General features: G+C 44.1%; 1 protein-coding gene across 1 annotated transcript in view; it reads left to right on the forward strand.

Annotated features, from left to right (window-relative positions):
- LOC118416153 (protocadherin Fat 4-like) overlaps window positions 1-20,085 on the forward strand; it is a 34,799-nt gene that overhangs the window by 5,103 nt on the left and 9,611 nt on the right. Inside the window, exons 4-33 of the mRNA XM_035821231.1 lie at window positions 458-702; window positions 1,875-2,026; window positions 2,637-2,814; window positions 3,293-3,440; window positions 3,771-3,879; window positions 4,379-4,510; window positions 5,123-5,268; window positions 5,833-6,043; window positions 6,796-7,037; window positions 7,600-7,854; window positions 8,375-8,647; window positions 9,127-9,222; window positions 9,484-9,640; window positions 10,122-10,269; window positions 10,637-10,833; window positions 11,081-11,321; window positions 11,646-11,766; window positions 11,897-12,101; window positions 12,263-12,416; window positions 12,548-13,311; window positions 13,721-13,895; window positions 14,353-14,683; window positions 15,345-15,555; window positions 16,056-16,231; window positions 16,610-16,937; window positions 17,311-17,454; window positions 17,922-18,150; window positions 18,476-18,627; window positions 19,041-19,223; window positions 19,631-20,014. Coding sequence (XP_035677124.1) covers window positions 458-702; window positions 1,875-2,026; window positions 2,637-2,814; window positions 3,293-3,440; window positions 3,771-3,879; window positions 4,379-4,510; window positions 5,123-5,268; window positions 5,833-6,043; window positions 6,796-7,037; window positions 7,600-7,854; window positions 8,375-8,647; window positions 9,127-9,222; window positions 9,484-9,640; window positions 10,122-10,269; window positions 10,637-10,833; window positions 11,081-11,321; window positions 11,646-11,766; window positions 11,897-12,101; window positions 12,263-12,416; window positions 12,548-13,311; window positions 13,721-13,895; window positions 14,353-14,683; window positions 15,345-15,555; window positions 16,056-16,231; window positions 16,610-16,937; window positions 17,311-17,454; window positions 17,922-18,150; window positions 18,476-18,627; window positions 19,041-19,223; window positions 19,631-20,014 — 6,487 coding nt within the window. The remainder of the gene's footprint in view (window positions 1-457; window positions 703-1,874; window positions 2,027-2,636; window positions 2,815-3,292; window positions 3,441-3,770; window positions 3,880-4,378; window positions 4,511-5,122; window positions 5,269-5,832; window positions 6,044-6,795; window positions 7,038-7,599; window positions 7,855-8,374; window positions 8,648-9,126; window positions 9,223-9,483; window positions 9,641-10,121; window positions 10,270-10,636; window positions 10,834-11,080; window positions 11,322-11,645; window positions 11,767-11,896; window positions 12,102-12,262; window positions 12,417-12,547; window positions 13,312-13,720; window positions 13,896-14,352; window positions 14,684-15,344; window positions 15,556-16,055; window positions 16,232-16,609; window positions 16,938-17,310; window positions 17,455-17,921; window positions 18,151-18,475; window positions 18,628-19,040; window positions 19,224-19,630; window positions 20,015-20,085) is intronic.

Consider the following 20,085-nt stretch of genomic DNA (forward strand, 5'->3'; position numbering starts at 1 on the left):
TCATGATGTGGATATCGCTAATTCATTCATGACGTGAATTTCTGAACGAAAACATTTTCGGGACTACAAACTTACGTGTTGTACATGTTTAGCCTGGCTAAATTATGTGTTTTATAAAGTCGGTTATATAACGGCCTTTTCCCCTCATTGTTTGCTTGACATTTTAAGAACTGTAAAGAACCACATTATCATTTTTTTTGTACGTGTATTTTTAAAGATTCGCCATGCGTCACTTTGCAAATCTCTGTCACGTCTTCTGTACACACAATCAGTTTTTCCTATTGTTTTACCCTTTCCCCTTATTTCCTTTGTAGGGTTGTAACGTTACTGGCCAATTTTTACCAGTACATGCGCAACTTTCAGTAATCAGATAATACGGATCTAAGAGCAACCAGATGCCAACACCGCCGAGCTAAATTCTTGATTTGTAAACGGGGCTTTACGACACGTTTTTCAGGTGACGGCTACAGATGTGGACAATGGTGACTCCATCCTCTTCTCCCTCGGTGGTGGAGGACCACACTTCGCCATTGATAGCTCCACCGGTATCATCACCACGACGCCCTCCACGGGGATAGACTACGAGAGCGGGACGACCTCCTACACCCTGACGGTGACGGCGACCGACACTGGCCCCCTCACAGACACGGGCGTCCTGACGGTCAACCTGGTGGACACGAACGACGAGTCTCCTGTATTCAGGTAACGTGAATTGACATTTTTCAGGTGATGTTTTGAGTCCTACTGCGAATGACGGCTGGACACATATTTTACTTATCATATTGACTCTGGAAAGAGAAAGAGAGGTTTTATTGAATATTTGTCATGCTTATACAGATGATATTGCAAACTACATTGAGGAAGACGTTTAGGAGTAAATAAGAGAGGTTTTAGGGTTTGGCAACAGGGTCTGTTTTTGCCTTTTAGCCTTGAAGGTCTCTGAAGACATGTCTTCGTCCAAAGCTTTCTTTCCGAAAATGTCTTGATGCATCCCTATTGTAAGTGCTGTACCTACCTACCTACCTAGTCCCTTGACCTCAAGGTCGTTGGGGGGACAAGGTAGACATGAAGATCGAGAGTTGCCTCCAGGTTCTTCTATCCCTAGCCAGGGTTATCCTCTCCTGTAGGCTGAGGCCCGTCCAGTCAGCGATGTTATCCTGCCAAGCTTTTCGCTGCCGTCCTTGGCGACGTGCACCTTCCACCGTTCCTTGTAGGATCGTCTTGGCCAGGTTGTTGTGTCGGGTGACGTGCCCGAACTATTGCAGTTTACGTCTTTTGACTGTTGCTAGAAGTGTTTCCTGCGGGCCAACGAGGCTGCGTACCGGTTCCCGTACATACTCGTTCGTGACGTGTTCATAGTACGAGATGTGAAGTAGCTTACGCAGGCACCTCATCTCAAAGGCTCTGATCTTCCTCTCTGTTGCTGCCAGTAGAGTCCAGGTCTCACGCCCATACAACAGTATGGACACAACTAGGGTTTTGTAGAGCTGTAGATTGGCTGAATATACAATCATTTACTCAAGAATGCGTGCATGCTAAAACGCACTAGTAGTCAGATTAACAAAAACTGGGGGAGGGGGGCAAAATTGCAGCACTTACTCTCTGCCCCAAGAGCTTTGTACCACCCAAACGTCAAGACCGCAGCATGTCCATAACACGAGGTATCGAAACCATACTTTTCAATGCACAATGTTAAAAAGTCGCAAGGGGACCCAGTATCGAATTTAACCTTCGTTTTTCTGACACCCACCACCTACTAAATATCATCAGCATCCAACCAAGGATTCATGACTGATACTGTCTACAGCCACACAGACTATCATCTCAAAAGAGCATTATTTCTTCCAGTCAAAATTTCTTTGTTTCATGTACAGCGGGTCCATTACGAACCCAGTCACCCTTTCCGAGGAGGTCCCGGTGGGTACCAGTGCAGGAGAGGTGCCGGCCTCGGACGCAGACTTCGGCGGTACCGACACCATCACGTACGAGTTCGTCAGCACTCAGACAGACTTCACATTAGACGCAAGTAAGTCAATATGAAAGACGAGTATCCACATCTTTGTCTTTGGGTGTATGACTATGCAGTCCTTGAGAAAATAGTAATAGGGAATTACATGAATGCGTATCGACATTTTTGGTCTATTCGCTTAGAAATTGTTTTGGTGGATGTTGTTCAGTGTCCAACCACTATTTGACACTATTAAATTCTTAATTGAAAACACTTGCAACACTAGCATGACAGATCGATATAGAGGTCATTTATATTTAGCTAGTCTCTACCTACTTAAAGGTGGTATCTCACTGCACTTGGGGCACCGGTGCCGCACTGCGGGGTTCGTTCACTGCGGTATACTGTTGTGTTATTTTCGCCGATTTCTTTTTATTTGGATATTGCGTAATGCATTAGTATGACTTAGAAGACCCAAAAATACACATTTACAAAGCCTAAGACAAAAATCGTTCTTTATCTCAGAAATTCGTTGAGTAATCTTTCGAACCCCACAGTGCCGCACTGGTGCCCCACGTGCAGTGAGATACCACCTTTATAGAGTCACCTACCACAAGCACATTGCCTGACTTCCTTGTAACGTCATCTATTACATAATGATAACACATCGTTCCCGTCTGTGCACCAGGTACAGGAGTAGTGTACACGGCGGCAAATCTGGACTATGACGCCGCCGGGGCGACCCAGACCTGGTCGCTGTCCATCCGTGCGTACGACGGCGCCAGTCACTCCGTCACCACTACCCTCACCGTCAACCTGCAGGACCTGAACGATAACTCACCTGTCTGCTCGCAATATGTCTTCACGTACGTGTCTTTTTTCTTAGGACCCGATAGATCTATCTCCTTATGTTTCCATCAGAAAAGCAAGAATGCTATAGCTAAGATAAATGTAGTCGATATCGATGTGGTTTCTTGAAGAAATTTTTTAATTTCCTTCTTGCCCATTACTGTTGGTACCCTCCTGGTTACTGTTGATATCTTTCTGTTATGGGCAAATGTATCTGAAAACGTGACTGTATAATCAATATACTTCATAGATAGAAAGATGCTGGCTAATTGAAGGTACACAACAACATACAAACTGCAACAGTGCGGCAAGTCGGTGACCTCGCTGAGACCTCAAATTTGACAAAGAGCTCAAATAATTTCATAGATACCAAATCAATTTTTTGGTGCTCTGTGCATTTTGGGTATTTTTTCAGTCATATTTTACATTTTGCATGATATTGCAGTTGTCAAGAGTTGAAATTTGTAAGTTTCTGACAAAACTGTATCATTGCAGGAAACAGTTACCGGAAGGCACAGCGACGTCCAGCAATGTGGCGACCCTCAGCTGTACCGACAGTGACGGCTCTAGTGCCAACAACCAACTATCCTACATCCTGTCGGACTCATCTGGACTTTTCACATTAAGTGGAACGGAAGTCAAGGTACTGATACTACTGTAACGATAACAGTCTGAATATTCATGATATAATTATTCTATTATGCACTAGTAATGTCAAATGGCCTTTCGACAAGGCGTGATTCCTTGTACTTTCTTGAACTAGTGCCATGCTTCTAGCCTGGGTACCATCCTATTTCTACCGGGGCTTCTTACACTTGCTACCCCAAAAAAAAGTGTGAGGAGCCCCGGTAGAAATCGAATGGTACTCAGGGAACCAAGCTTCCCTCTCTGGCCTAAAATACAGAAGTAACAAAAAGGTGATTTTCTGATCGAAACAAAGGTGTAATTCTAATTTTTTTTCTCTAAATTCCAGACGAGTGCTGCGCTTGAGTACGATGACGCAACCGCGGCCAGTCAGAACTGGTTGTACACCATGGAGGTGACGGTTACTGACAGTGGGACGAACCCGACGAAAAACTCAGGTACTGTTTTTTAACTGGTTTTCCGTCGTCAGTGTGATTATTACCTTCGACGGAAGGTTCTGTTTTTGGTAGCGTTACTGTGTGTGTTTGTTACTGTGTCCATCCTTCTGCAATTAAACATGATACTACAGACTGACTAGTCTTCCCCTGAACCGGTGATTCAGGTAGAATTGGGTTTAATATTCTGCAAACAGATTGATCCCAAAGCCTTCCATTCTCCATCTAAGCGTAGAAAAGAAAAGGAAAAACATAGATCGCGAAATGCAACTATTTGAGGTAACAGGACTCTTTCATTGGCTACAGTACCAAATGCCATCCTTTCATTGGTTGACCTGATAATTGTGATAAGCAATCAGGACCGTTCTATACCGACAAGGACGAACCCCATTAGTCGATGACATGTACCTAACTAATGGCATGTTTTCTCTTTCAATTAGTTCAAACCTTATTGAAAGCAACTTGATGTTATGTATCGAATGTTCATCTTCTACCTCTCTAGCCACGGTGACAGTTGTGGTGGAAGTCACGAGCGTTAACGAAAACACCCCGACGTGCACGCAGGCAACCTACACCGCCACACCGAACGAAGACGAGACCGTCGACGCCGTCATACAGACCCTGAGTTGTTCCGGTATGTCACTTCTCACGAAATTATGAAACACTGTAACACATATGTATCCATTTCTGCACTGACAAAATAGCTATATCTACCATAGTCCTAAATCAAGTAGTCACTGTTCTTTTAGATGGCTAGTTTTCTATCATGTACGGTTGCGTGATTCTAATTCTTTGACAACATAAGGAGTGAGTTTAACTAGTGATGATAGCATTTTAGAAATGCAGTAGATTTTGACGCATCGTCGGGCCAATGTAGCACAGTTGATTTTTTAGTCTTAGCTATTTGTTATCGTCCCAATGGCTTATTGTATAGTAAGCAGTGCAGTTCAGCTACCTATATGTATACAGCTAACTATATGTATTCAATGCAAGAATGTAAAGTTGAAACTTTTTACACAAACGAAATCATCATAACGTTATAACCAACTTAGTCATATGTACGTTTGGTATTGTATTACGCTGTATTGTTTTATATGGCATGGTATTGTATTGCATTGCATGGTATTGCTATGCATTGTATTGTATTGTATTGTATTGTATTGCATAGCATTGCATTGTATTGTATTTTATTTTATTGTATTGCATTGCATTGTATTGTATTATATTGTATATTTGCCCCCCACAGATAATGATTACGGTGACGATGGTGACCTGACCTACGCTATCGTATCCGGTAACCAGGACGGCAAGTTCTACATCCACCCGACTGCTGGCGACATCAAACTGCGGACAGCATTGGACTACGAGACCACGCCTTCATACGTTCTAGAGGTACTTTACGGAAAATGATGCTTTTCGATTAGAATTCCATGTGCATCAAAGTACCAATACGAGAAGCTTATAAGAAGTCTAAAACAGAATCTCATGATACACTGCTAAGGTATCTACACATCTTAATGCGTTGAGTAAAGAATATTCTTATTATTCAATACAAAAGTTACTTAAGGAATTGAAAACGGCCAGAGGTTACAGAAAGTATCCGCGTCTGGAACGTCTGACCAATTTCAAAACCAATTCAGCTTCTTGCCTAACTTTTATACTGCGTATTTCATTACTTGGATGTTTTTAATCTTCGAATTCATAAAAAAATCGCATTGCATACCTGCCTAAGTTAAGTACGTGCTTAGGCCAGGGACTGGCCCCTTGCTCCTCTGGAGATCTCTATCAAGTATTCCCATGTCGCACTAATTGACGCAGTCTTAAGACTCAGTCAAGTCTCCTTTGTGATCTGGTCCTTTTAACGCTTAGGAGGTATCGATATTATTGATTTATTATCATTTAATACAAAGTCCGGAAGATTTCCTGTGGCAGTGACTTTGTGATTTTTCTCTGCAGGTGACAGCCACAGATGGCGGCGGTTCAGCCAACACCGCGACCGTCTCCATCAACGTCGTGAACGTCAACGACATGACGCCGACGTTCAACCCAGCGTTCTACACCGCCAGCGTGGTGGAGACGTCGGCGACTGTCGGATACCTGATCGCCACTCTCACCTGTGCTGACGCCGACTCGCCAGACAGCGAGATACAGTACTCTATTATTTCAGGTAAGATAGGGTTTCTTCCTAGACCCTATAGGTACAATGTAAATGTCTGCTCTCCTATTGATTAGGCACGAGATGGCGATCGCGCTGCACTCTCACTGCGACCTAAATAGGATATGTGTAACCTTTTTTATCCTTTCACACTGGTTATACAAAATGTTAAAGTGTGACCGAGAAGACAAAGTGTAAAAAGATTCGTTTTTTTCTATACAATTCGTTGAGCGATATGTCAAATTTAAGGTCGCAGAGAGAGCGCTGCGAGAGCGCCGTCCTAGTAGGAAGGGGGTTTAACCAATGAAGAGACCGTGGCGTGATTAAAATTCATCTTGTCACTCAAGCGGGCCGGGTATTTCACAAACGCTGCGGCGTATCTTTTAAGGCCTTGTGTGTTTTGTTGTCTTTTTAGCCAAACCTGTACGTTTTGCATGATATCCCTATTATAAAGTCAAAGATAACACAGATAATTGAGAACAAAACGACGAAGCCAACGTGATCGAGTGAGATACCCTCTTCAGCTATGCTTATCTTAAAAGAGCTTAACTTCTATTTTGGGGAACACATGTACAAAAGACAGCATGTCAATCCAAGTACAGATGTCTTTGCAAGTGATATGAAAAATTTAAAGTTCTGACAGACTTGAAAAGTTGATAGCCAGTATCAAAATTTAATGGGATACGATTTGAGCTATAGACGCGACCGATGTTTTATTTCACAAATGACCAGCTATGGTATAATCAATATACTTCCTCCCATAGGAAACACCGCAGGTAACTTCCGTATAACGGACCCCGACAACGGGAACCCGTTGATTGAAGTAGCGGTCGCAATCGACTATGACGCCGCCAGCGAGGCGCAGTCCTACACCCTGGTGGTGAAGGCTGTGGACGAGAACGGGGCGTCCACAGGGCTGTCCTCCAGCGCCATTATAGAGGTGGACATCACCGGAAACAACGACTTTACACCGAGCTTCGCTGCCGCCAACCCAACAACTCCTACGGTATGTAACCTTTTTCCTTAGTATGTTCATTCTTTATACACAGGACAACATAATCAGATGTATAACATTTGCTTGTATGTCGACGTATTATTACTCGTCTTGTAAGCTGTACACGTCGTCATGCAATGGCAAGAAAGCGCCATTTCATGGTTCACGTTTAAGTCCGGTTTCTTTCAATTGATAAGATAGGAATCCTTAACATTCATTTTACGCTATTGGTGGATTAATTGATAAGGAACAGATTGAAGATAGCTTTCGTCAAATATACATTAGGTTAAAAAAGAACTCTATTTCCCACCCAGTATCAGGATAAGACAGCATTCATCTTTCCTCTGTCCCCTCCTCTTCTTCTTGTACTTTTCTGTCCCTAGACTTCAGTGTACACTTTGCTAGCATGCTAGGGTCATGCCTGTACAGTCTCTAATGTCCTTTTCCAATCTCCAGTGTATGTGGCCTACTTCTGCTTCTCCAAGAGAGGCCTTCAAGCAGGTTATTGTCCATTGCCTTCGCGATCGAGTGTGTGATGTACAGACTGACAGGCGACTTATTGATTGATTGACAGATTGACGAAGAGTCGCAGGTGGGCACCTCCGTGGTGACCTTCGCCGCCAGTGACAGTGACCGCGGGGCTGACGGGGCCGTCACGTACGAGATCATCAACGGCAACACTGCAGGGAACTTCGAGATCGACACGTCTACAGGAGTAGTCTACACCGCTAAAGTCATCGACTACGAGACGATGGGGAACACCAAGAGTTACACCCTGACCGTGAAGGCTTCTGATGGAGGATCGCCTGTCAAAACAGCCACACAACAGGCAAGTCGACTTTGTGTAACAGAAAAAGCTACGCATAGTATTGCGATAACAGTCAACATGATGATATAATGTTTTGTTACAGTGACTTATGAAATCATATTGTACCAAGATCGCTCTTGTGTTACTACACTTGTCTTTTGCAAGCGAATATCAAAAGAATACTTTGTAAAACGATCATTAATTTGAAAGAAAGGCAAACTTGTTGTTTGCTTGCGTTGGAAAATCCTTGGTTACGTTCCAAAACACGTCAATCGCTGAGCGACCTAAAGTTGGTCGTGTGTGACGCTTGATTTGGTATTTGAACATGATGCACATTAAAAAAAAAGTATGATCTAGATGATGATAAACACACAAAATGTAAAAAAAAAATTAGTTAGACTTCGATGAGCAGATGTGTGAAATGTCTGGCCGCTCATACGTCGAAAACCTCTAGTGGAAAGAGGCGTTAAGATGGCTTTTTTGTCAGCTTTCATAGAATTGAACTAACATCGTGATCTTCAAACCCCCTCCTTCCCAACAGGTGACAATAGCCGTAGAAGACATCAACGACAACGCTCCGGTGTGCACCCAGTACCTGTACGCGGTATCGTTAGACGAGAACACCGCTGCAGGTACCGCTATCGCCCAGCTGGACTGCCAGGACGCCGACAGTAACACCTACGGTACCGTGACGTACTACGAGGACCCATCAAGTTCCGTGTTTGTGTTGGACACAACATCCGGGGCTGTCACTCTGGATAACTACGCCCTGGACTATGAGTTGGGTACTACGTCTCACGAGCTCAAAATCAAGGTACAACAGATCACACCGAGCTATTTCTTTTTCAACGTTGCCCGCACCGATCTTCTAACATGGGCTTCTATACTATCAGTAACATCAACATGTATCAAAGTTTCATAAGCATTATGTCTTTCTTTGCTTGAAGACAAACTCAAGTTAGTAACTTTTTTAAACAGTGCCAAGTACAAAGAACGGACAGAAATCAAAGGTAGTCCCATAGCCTTTTCAATAGGCAGCATGGGCTGTAGGCATCCACTGTGTCTATTTGTAACCTTTAAGCATTCGTTTATCATCTTAAAGGTGCATATGTTGCTTGTCACCATGGACAATGCCTACATGTACATGTACGCACATTTCGATGGAACTATACAACTATTATCCACTATTGCATAGTTTAGTTACTTCTGGGAATTTGACATTCGTCCTTAATTATAAGCAGAGAATTAAGATCAAGACTAATGTACTATAATCTAATCTGATCACACGTGTAGGCAAGGGACAACGATCCGGTGACGCCGAAGACGGCAGACATTACCGTCACGATGTACGTCAACGCGTTGAATGAATTCCCACCGGCGTTTACTCAGGTAAGTACCTGCTCAAATGATTCAATAACCTTTATATCTAGTACTGAAAATTCATTTTCCTTGAGCATTTTGATTCTACAATATACAAACTCAACTTAGAGATGCCGAACCTAACGTATTAGAGTAGTTTAAGATCACATGTTTTAGATTACTATTAGGAGTCCTCTAAGTATCACAGCATGTACTTTGTTACAACTTCCAAGTATATCAAATGTTAGCAGGGACATTGGCACCTTCATTGTTGCATTTTGACTCCTATAGACGATTTACAATGCTGGGTCCTTGGACGAAGATACCGCCATAGGCACCAGCGTGGTCACCATCGTCGCCACTGACAGTGACAGTGGGACAGACGGGACCATCACATACGCCATCACGTCTCCTGCTAACTCACCTTTCGGTCTAGACTCGTCTTCAGGTGAGTTAAACATGATGACTCATGTTGTGTCTTGTCTTGTAGTCTTCCATAAGTTATGCTGCAAACCAGGCTATATGTGGAAACGAAAAATAAATGGGTGTATTAAAAAGTGTTCACATATTCATATATTATATTTATAGATATCTTTGTTACATCTGTTTTTTGTCTTTTATATGATATTTTCCGTTCCCACAAACTGCCCGACTAAACTCCGAATTGGAAACGCGACCCTAACGTTACTGAAAACTTTGTTGCATGTTTGACCCTTTAACATCTATTCAATCGCTCTAAAATCCTGTATATGGTAAGCTAGGGAAAATATTCAAAGGGCCAAGTACCTATTTTGTTACGCCCGTGTTATCCAAAAATTCTGACAATGGAAGTTGATCATTAACAATGTTTTTGAATCGGCACTCCTTTAGTATAGTTTCCTTCCCAGCTACAATCAAAATGTTAACAGTTTATGTTCTACCTCACTCAGGTCTTGTGACTCTTGTGTCGGCCCTGGATTACGAGACGGACACCAACTACCAGCTGACCGTGACGGCCACGGACGGCGGCGGGCGGGTCGACACGGCCACGGTCACGATCACCGTCAACGACGTCAACGACAACACACCTGCCTGCACGTAAGGCTACTATTATTTTGATTTTGGATTAAAGAATATGGAATATTGATGGAGGAAGTGGTGGAGGAAATGTATCTCCAAGTTAAATGGAGTTCTTATCGATAAAAAAACTTAATATGCTTACGCGACATAACTACTAAGTAAAGGTTTACTAAGATTACGTATATACTGTTACTAAACATGTCGTCCTATGGACTGGAATCCTCTTCAATAGTATGCAAGTCGAGTGAGGATTATCTGCTATGACCCAAGTTGTGGACCTTCTTGTCTATCACCATCGTTGTCAACTATTGGACCACGCTATCGTTAAAGTAAATAGTTCCATCATAGTTCCAGACTAACATGTTATGTTGTTCCCCGACCTCAGCCCGTCTCTCCTCACCACGGACCTACCGGAGGGCACTACCACATTACCACCCTACACGGTCCTGACGCTGACGTGCTCCGACGGAGATGGCGGCACGTTCGGCACCCTCACCTACACGTTATCACAGTCTCCCAGCACGAAGTTCTCCATAACAAACGCTGGCGTTATAGAACTGACAAGCGACGTGGATTTCGACGGTAAGTGTTTTATCCGGTATACTGGATGGCTTGTTATACAATCTCTCACCGTCGATGGCTTATTGGACTGATGGAAGGTTCAAAAGTAGCTACATCTTGTTGTGAATTCGGGTTTATATCATTGGTTTGGTGGCTAAAGGACAACTGAGATTCAGGAATGATCATCTATCCTATTTCAAAGAGAAAAGACACACCAGATGGAAAAAACTGGAATACTAATGGCAGACTCTGATATCTATCCAATCAGGTGGTGAGACGTCATATTCTCTTGTTGCCACGGTAACGGACAGCGCCGCCATCGTCGCCGACCGAAAGTCGACCACAGTGCCCATCACGGTGGAAGTGACGTCAGTGAACGAAGGGCCTCCAGTCTTCGACAACGCGCCATACACTGTCAGCGTCAGCGAGGCAACAGCTATCGGTACCGCCGTCTACACCGCCAGCGCTACAGATCCCGACAGCACCGCCGACTCCTTCGGACAGATCACGTGAGATGTTGTTATTTACTTGTTTATCATGTTTGTACGATTTTTAATGTAAAGCCACAATGTACAATGGGGTGGCCATCAAAGAAACAGATTCAAAGTTACTAGGTGTAAACTGTATGCACAGTGATTTGTGACGTTTAGAGTGTGTGGTAGTAGTTCTCCAAGATCCAGCTCCTCGGTATGCCAGTATTCGGAAAGTTTATTATGAGACTGACATATATGTGCAATATGGAAGTGCAAGTAATCAAAGATGCATTGCATATATTTGTGGCTAATATGAACCTTCAAAAACTTAATACCGAGAAAAAAATTTTCTTCTTGCAGGTTTTCCATCACAAGTGGAGACTCCCTCAATCTGTTCGAGATCGATTCGAACACAGGAGAAATCATGGCGAAGGCTACACTGGACCGGGAAGCAGCGTCTTCACACACACTTCAGCTGAAGGCAAGTTTAGTTTTTAAAGGGTACTCGCTTACCTTTCTCCAATTCATTCTTTGTTTCTAACATTTCAGCTCTTAAGTTATTCTTTCAACATAAAGATAACATTCTATGTTTTGCACGTTACGAATACTAGGCGGAGGATGGAGGTACGCAGTCCGGCACCACGTCCATAACCATCACGCTGACGGACGAGAATGACCAGACGCCCGAGTGTAACCCCGCCACCTACATCGAGACGGTGTCCGAGACGGAAGCAGTCGGCTTCACCGTGGCTTCCCTGGCATGTACCGATACAGACGATGCGGCTTACGGCACACTGTCATACTCCATTACAACTGGTACAACACTGTTCCATTATTTTGTTTCTGTAGATAAACGCAGATTGCAAAAGGCCGTGTGATTTATAAATTTTTGGTAATGTTGTCCTACGTAATTTACGCTTCTTCTAATTCAAGCCACTTCGTTTTTCGTTTAACTATGCTCTTCCTCTCCATCGTAGGTAACACCAAGTTGTACTTTGAAATGAGCGGCGCCGACCTAAAACTCAAGAAGCAGCTGGATTATGAGGACGAAACTACTTTCTCCCTCAGTATCCTGGTCCAAGATAACAGTGGGAATAACCCATCCAACTCTGCCACAGTTCCCGTGTCTATGTGAGTATTTCTTGCTAGAATATGCCCTTCGGTCTATATAGCGCACTAGATACGTTCCAATATGTTACATATAGGTTCCAAGGGAGAAAACTACAACTTGAACCAATAGCTTTGTAATCCTTGTCTTACAGATATGTCGATCCCTCCAACGAGTTCACGCCGTACTTCAGCCCTGAAACCTACTCTAACACGGTGTTCGAGGACGAGTCGGTCGGAGCCACCGTTGTCGACGTCGACGCTTACGACAGCGACTCGAGCGCGAACGCGCACGGCCAGATCACGTACACCATCCAGGGCGGCAACAGCGAGGGCAAGTTCTCCATAGACGACAATACCGGCGAGGTGATCCTAGTTGACACCTTGGACAGGGAGTCTACCGCAAGCTACACCTTGACCGTTAGGGCTTCTGATGGAGTAACAAGCGGCGGGACACCGAACACAAACACCACCACGGTTACCATAACTGTTGGAGACGCCAACGACAACGACCCAGTGTGCAGTCCGGCCGTGTACACGACGGCGCTAGCTGAAGATTCCCCCGCCGGAACTACGGTGATCACCGTCACCTGTGCCGATGACGACGACGGCACGAACGCGAACATCGTGTACTCCGTGACGTCGACGTACTTCGGAATCGGCAGCAGTTCCGGGATTATCACCGTAAGCAACGTCCCCGACTTTGACGCAGGAGCGCCGTCCTCTTACAGTTTAACTGTGAAGGCGGTTGACGGAGGAGTGACGCAGAGGACTGGTACCGCACTGGTTACCATAACCTTGACCGAGACCAACGACTACGCTCCTGCTTTTACTCAGACCTCGTACAGCGCAAGCGTGAATGAAAATGAGGCTGTCGGAACCTCCATAGCAACGGCCGCTGCTACAGATAGCGATGCAGGTAATAAAGACAATGTCTTATGTCTAAAAATGACGTAATGAAAGGACTTTCATGGCATAACAATAATGTATCGCATATCTTTACGATATATGGAATTTAGTTCAGTTGGGATAGAATGATTTTCGAGATGGTGATACCGAAAGAAATCCAAGTGGTGTTACTCTAATACTAAAAGTTGGGCTACGTTTACTGGTATATGGTGATATGTTGTAATGCTGAAAATAGAGCTACTTCTGTGTTGATGAAAGGTTAGACATCCAGGTAATAAGATAAGCCGAGTAATAGTTACTAGCTAGAGGTGTGGGTAACTGGATAATACATACAAAGCCCACACCTCAAGTATAGAGTTAGAGCAAGCTATAAACTATAAGAAATAAGCAAATAAAATCTACGAACATACTATCCACAGGTAATGACGGTGTGATAGTTTACACCATGCCGACCTACACAAACTTCCGTCTGGACGAGAACACGGGAGAGATCACTCTAAAGGCGGAGCTGGACTACGAGACCACCCAGTCGTACGAGCTCGTGGTGACGGCGACGGACCAAAGTGCCGCATCAGCCGACAGACAGAGCGCAAGGTAAACGACTTGTTACGAACGCATTTTCTGATACAGTGTAGTACATATAAACGGGATATTCTCAACTTGAACACGCACGGATTGACCCCATAGAGCCAAACGCTTTGTTCAAGGCACTCAAACTAAATGAAATCCTTTGCCTTTCACTTGTAAATGCACGGTAGTTATTAATAAAAATGTTACAAAGATATAAAAACTGACATATCAGTGTCACATTTGTTTAAGCGGTTTAAACTAATTGCATGTCAGCGTTGTTGTTTGCATCTATGTAACCATATTACGGTAGTAGTTTATTGCCAATTTTTGCCCGTGGGCTAATTGCAGGTAACATGAAAACATATAGAAAGTGTCTACTTTAGTCTAAAAGCTAACTCTATTAGATTCTGGGTTATCGGGTCCGACTTGTAGGTTATATATAAACGGGATCCTAATTGATCTCCAATTTCTCTATTCACAGCGTCACTGTCTACGTCACCGTGAATGACGTCAACGACAACGAGCCGTCCTGTAGCCCCGCCACCTACACGGCCACCATCGCGGAGGACACCGCCGACGCCACCGCCATCGTCACGCTGGTCTGCGATGACCTGGACTCCGGCGTGAACGACGACCTGGTGTACGCCATCACGGACGGGGACGGTCTGGGACAGTTCGCCGTCAGCACGGCAGGGGTCGTCAGCGTCGTCAAGGATGGGACTGACGACTTGGACTTCGAGACGACGCAGACGTACTCACTGGAGGTAGAAGTGACCGACTCTGGCGTGCCAGCACTGACAACTACTGTTCAGGTAAAAGCGCGTTTTAAAACATTAGATGCTATATGTGTATATCCTTGGACAAAGAATTTGTATAGTGGGTCGAGGACAACCTTAACTGTGAAACGCCTCTAAAGGTAATTTATGTGTGATGTGTGTATGGAATATCTACATAAATACTCAATGCACAAGTATGTTTGCAATGTTCCACGGATCCGAGACGATCAATGTACAATGCAAAGAAGTCATTTCGCTTATATATTGCTATTGGTAACCTTCTTGCATATCCTCTGACAATCAATATATCTTGAGATGTCCATGTAGCTCAACTGGTAGCAGCCTCACAGTTGAGCTCCAAATTCCAATTAGTTGGTAACTGGGAGATCTCGGCTCAAAACCTGGGAAGAGCATCTCAGTTGGGGCTGCACGCGTCTTTCGGAAGGGTAACGTCGAATTGAGGGTCCCGTTTTTGAGGAGGTGCCTCAAGTACGTTAAAGGGGAAGGGCTAGCAACCCCTTCCTGTAGAAAATATAACGTTACTCTGCTACAGAAACAGGAAAGAAACTTGCTGACCTACGTCCCACTATGTATCTATCAAATTTAACAGTTGAATAGCAACAGAACATTCTTTCTCAGTGTCATTTTTACTTTTACACAAACAACGAATCACAGAAAGAACCTGCTTGTTCCACAGGTTGGGGTGACGTTGACCGACGTTAACGAGTACGCCCCTGACTTTGACCCTGACGCCTCGGCCGTCAGCTCCTACAGTATCAACATCGCAGAGAACGTGGCCGTGGGGTCAGCTGTCATGACCATCACTGCTAACGACAACGACACGGCTCAGTCTGTAACCTTCTCATTCAACCCCTCCAGTAACAAGTTCCTCATCGACGCAGACTCAGGTACGTCTTGTCTTGTTTGATATGACAAAATTCCAACTAAATAAGATAAAGTTCTTAAAATAAAGTCCTAAAACGGAATTTGGGTCTGGCGTTTTGCATACTTTGAGACTGACTTGTTCTTTTCTAGGGCCAACATTTTATTGATTTGAATTTGTTATTTTCTATTTCATAACACACGTTCTTGGTCATGCTTTTCTAATTTTCTATACACACTTTTCTAAGCTGAGATATTTGCATATTGTAGCTCATGTTATAACCTCCTTCGCAGGGTTTTAGGAGCGGCTGTGTTTATTGAGTAGGCAGGGTGCTGATTCGCAATTTCTAACACAAAGGCCAGGTTGTCATGCCAAAAAATTCAAACTCGACAATTCTGCGAATAACCCCCACCCCTTACGAACGCTATCGCCCCTAAATACGGAGAAGGAGGCTACGATCGATTGTGAGCAGTTCGTAGCTGATATTCACTGACAAGTAGTTAACAATATATCAACCAATTGCAGGGGAGATCACAGTGAAGTCCAGCCTGGATTACGAGTCGGTCACCTCCTACGCACTGAAGGTAGAGGCTGTGGACTCCGGCTCTCCGGCGAAGACCAGTACCGTGGACCTGGCCTTCTCCATCACTGATGTTAACGACAACGACCCGGTGTTCAGTCCCACGTCTTACGCCATACAGGTAATAGTAATGGCCTTTGACTCATACTTTGACACACCGTTAAAGAAATTTGCGATTGGGGTACATTACACATTAATGGTATAATTAGGCAGATATATCATGAACTGTATTAGATTGCAATGCCCGGACCCACAAGAGTGACTGAAGTTAAGGTCTCCTTCGAACCACGATGGACGAACGACAGCACCAGATTGTGATGGACTCCTTCCAGTCATAAGGCAAAATAGGTGTTTTTTTCACAATGAAAAACATGTTAGATATCACATTCATTTTTTACTCTAAGTGTCTCACATATACCCACTGAGACACTATAAATGAAATCCAAAATCAAACTGCGTATTTACAATGTTCAACAATTTTACCACCTTTACTTTGTAGGTCCAAGAAAATACCACAAACGGCGCAGTGGTGGTGTCCACGACTTGTACAGACGTGGAAGACGCCACTGTTGTGTACACCATGTTCGACGGGAACACCGGGAACGTATTCGCCGTCGATACAAACGGTGACATCATAATGCAGAGCAATACCAACCTAGACTACGAAACCCTGACGGAGTACACTCTCCGAGTAACCTGTAGGGACTCCACGTTTCCAGAGAGGACCGTCACGGCTACCGTACAGATAGAGGTGACCGGGTATAATGAAGACACGCCGGCTTTTACCAACTCAGCCCTGGCTACCTTCGCCGCAGACACGTACTCAGGTAAGTACTAGAAAGAAGTTGCTTTGGTGGTTGGATGTAGAGTTAACATATGATTGATATTAACTTATCATATGTTTAAGATGGGATATATGTACAGAGCATTCAATTGAAAAAATACGACCATTCTAACTCCTTTTCCGCTTCTGCTACAGTTACTATAATTAACGACTGTCTGTCAGTATTGATGTAATCGACCTTTGGCGTAAAGATCAAAGATGTTAAATTATATGTTTTTCTATAGTAGAAAATATTTTATAAATGAAGGCCTTTATTGTATATATTTGGACAATACTGCAATTTCATATGTAGTGAAAAGGCATGGCTTTTTCTAATATTTTATGACTAATATGACTAATATTTTATATATCTCTAGCGACCATCTCCGAGGACAGTCCCCTGGGAGACACTGTGACTCAGGTGTCGGCTACTGACACCGATGCTGACGCGGACGGAACCATCTACTACTCCATCACTAGTGGCAACAGCGAGGGCAAGTTCTACATCGACAGCAGCACAGGTAAGCTTAGAGAACTTCATATTCAATACTTATATAAATCTAGCAGGAAATCTTCATGTTCAACTCTATGAAACAAAGACTCTACGTGGGCTCCATCAATATGTGAGCATTATGGAGTATGTTATTATCTTCATTAAGAGGGTTATCTTTTCGGTACCGTGCATTTTCACTTTCGCCAATAAGTTTGTGTTAGGTGCCGTCTGTCTGTCTGTGTGTGTGTTACAAGCATAGCGCGAAAACCTACAGATTGACAAGTATTTGGTTTGTCAGTAGGGGTTAATTCGTTGTCTTTGGAAAACAAGTCTTATTTGATAATGGGCCTCTAAGCGACTTTCTACGGCACTGCAGCGAAACGTCACACTCTAATATAAAACGCCAATGATAATCTACAGCGGGATGAAAATTAGCACTATCCCAAAATACATGTGGATTGACAGCATGTTTAATAACTTATCATTGTATTCCAGGCTATATTATGGTAAACAAAGAGCTTGACCGCGAGGCGACGGCGTCCTACGTACTGATAACGACGGCTACAGACGGCGGGACGTCCCCCACCCTCTCCTCCACCGCCACGGTCAGCGTCACGGTATCGGACGTGAACGACAACACGCCTATATGTGTGCCGTCTATATACAGCAACACGCTAGCAGAGAGCTCCGCCGCCGGGACCGTTGTGGCAAATATTGCATGCAGGTAATGTAGTATTTTTTAAACCACTAGAAGCTGCAACCAACTGTGAATCCAACAAATTCTATGGAGAACTTTTTTTTATGATTGAAGTGTTTTATCGTCTTTTCAAATGACACTTTTACATCTTGCATCATAGACGGTTACACAAATGCAGATTTGTTCGCAGTACGGCTACAATTTGATCTTAACTAGTTTTAGAAATACCATTTATCCACTGAGCTTACGAATACAATTCAACGACAAGGTCAAAAACCCATTGTTATTTCCTTCTTACTGATCTTAACGTCGCCGTTCTGCTTTTTTAACACCACGCTTGTTCCCGTTATAGTGACAACGACGACGGCGTGAACTCACAGCTGACTTACACCATCATGTCCGGGGATGATCAGGGTCAATTCTCAGTTGGCACAACGGGCAGCTTGACTATTGGAACCTCCCTAAACTACGAGGACATTCAGGAATACTCCATGATCATTCAAGGTACGTATACATGTACTTTCTTTCACTATCTAACTTCGGAAGATCTGAAATTCATTTTTTTCCAGTAGTTTACTTCATTTTAAAGTTTACCTATTTCAATGTTTGCTTTAATCCGCCTCATATTACCCTGTGGATACGTTTGAACTTCGCACTTTCTTCCCTCTCTCCCGCCGCGATCGGCAATGACGTAATTGTATTTCAATCTCGTTCTGAGATTTGTCTGACGCCACTGATCAGAATCAGACCAACTTTGGATAAATTTCCATAATACAGATCAATGCAACAATTATGAGTAATAATTTAGACACGCACTCCGTTGTACTAGTATCCCTACTGGTATATATTGTGGGAAGAAACAACCTTTTAGATAATTAAGGATAACGGTTTAATAATTGTTCAAAATTTATTTGCAGTATCGGACAGTGCCACCACTCCTCTCGCCACTAACGTGACGGTAGCTGTGGACGTGACGGGAGTGAACGAGTTTACCCCGGTCTTCAACCCTACCTCCTACGCCGTGAACATCAGTGAGAACTCCACACAGGGCATCACTGTGGAAACTGTGATTGCCACTGACGGCGACTTCGGAAGCCAAGGTGAGAACTGTTTTTACTGCCAAAACAAGACAGAGAAGCCCCTGGGACTACAAACTAAGATTATCAGTGGTCAGGAATCAGAACTTGAATTATTACCTTCGTAAAGAAGGCTGTATTGTTGATGGACTTAGTGTATGTGTCTGAATTTCTGTGAATAGCATAATTCGAGACGTTGTGGATGGCCTCGATGATATATGAAAGGCGGGTACGAACCTCCTTTGGGAAAACGAAGGTCATGTCTGATTATGGGCCTCCTTGTGACTTTCCAGCGGAATTTCCGGTTTTGATATGTCGTGTTCTGTACTGTGGTCGCTATTTTTGAGTGGTGCATAGTTCTTGTACAAAAAATCATAATACTGATGTAGAAAATGAAGGGACAACAGCAACTTATTTTTCATTCTTCGCAGGAGATATCGGCTACCACATCAGCGCAGGAAACAGCGAACAGAAGTTCGTCATCGATAGCAGCTCTGGTGCCATCGGGCTTGCCCAGACCCTGGACCGGGAGACCACAGCGAGCTACCAGCTTACCGTCCTGGCCATAGACGACGGCGGAGCGTCCGCTCTGACGGGCACCACGACAGTCACGGTCACCGTCACGGATGAGAACGACAACACGCCGGTGTTCGCGCAGTCTCTCTACACGGTGGCCCTGGACGAGACTACCGCGTCTGGCTCTCCTGTCGTCACGGTGGCCGCTACGGACATTGATGAAGGGATGAACGCTGACATTCAGTACTCTATCGTCAGTGGCAACACGAACAACGACCTCGCCATCGATGCAACCACAGGTATGATATTTCTTGTGATGGGTATGTTTTATTTACTCGCATATTTTTGTTTGCTTTTGCGATAGTTCCCC

The sequence above is a fragment of the Branchiostoma floridae genome, chromosome 5, assembly GCF_000003815.2.
Source record: "Branchiostoma floridae strain S238N-H82 chromosome 5, Bfl_VNyyK, whole genome shotgun sequence".
Lineage (NCBI taxonomy): Eukaryota > Metazoa > Chordata > Leptocardii > Amphioxiformes > Branchiostomatidae > Branchiostoma > Branchiostoma floridae.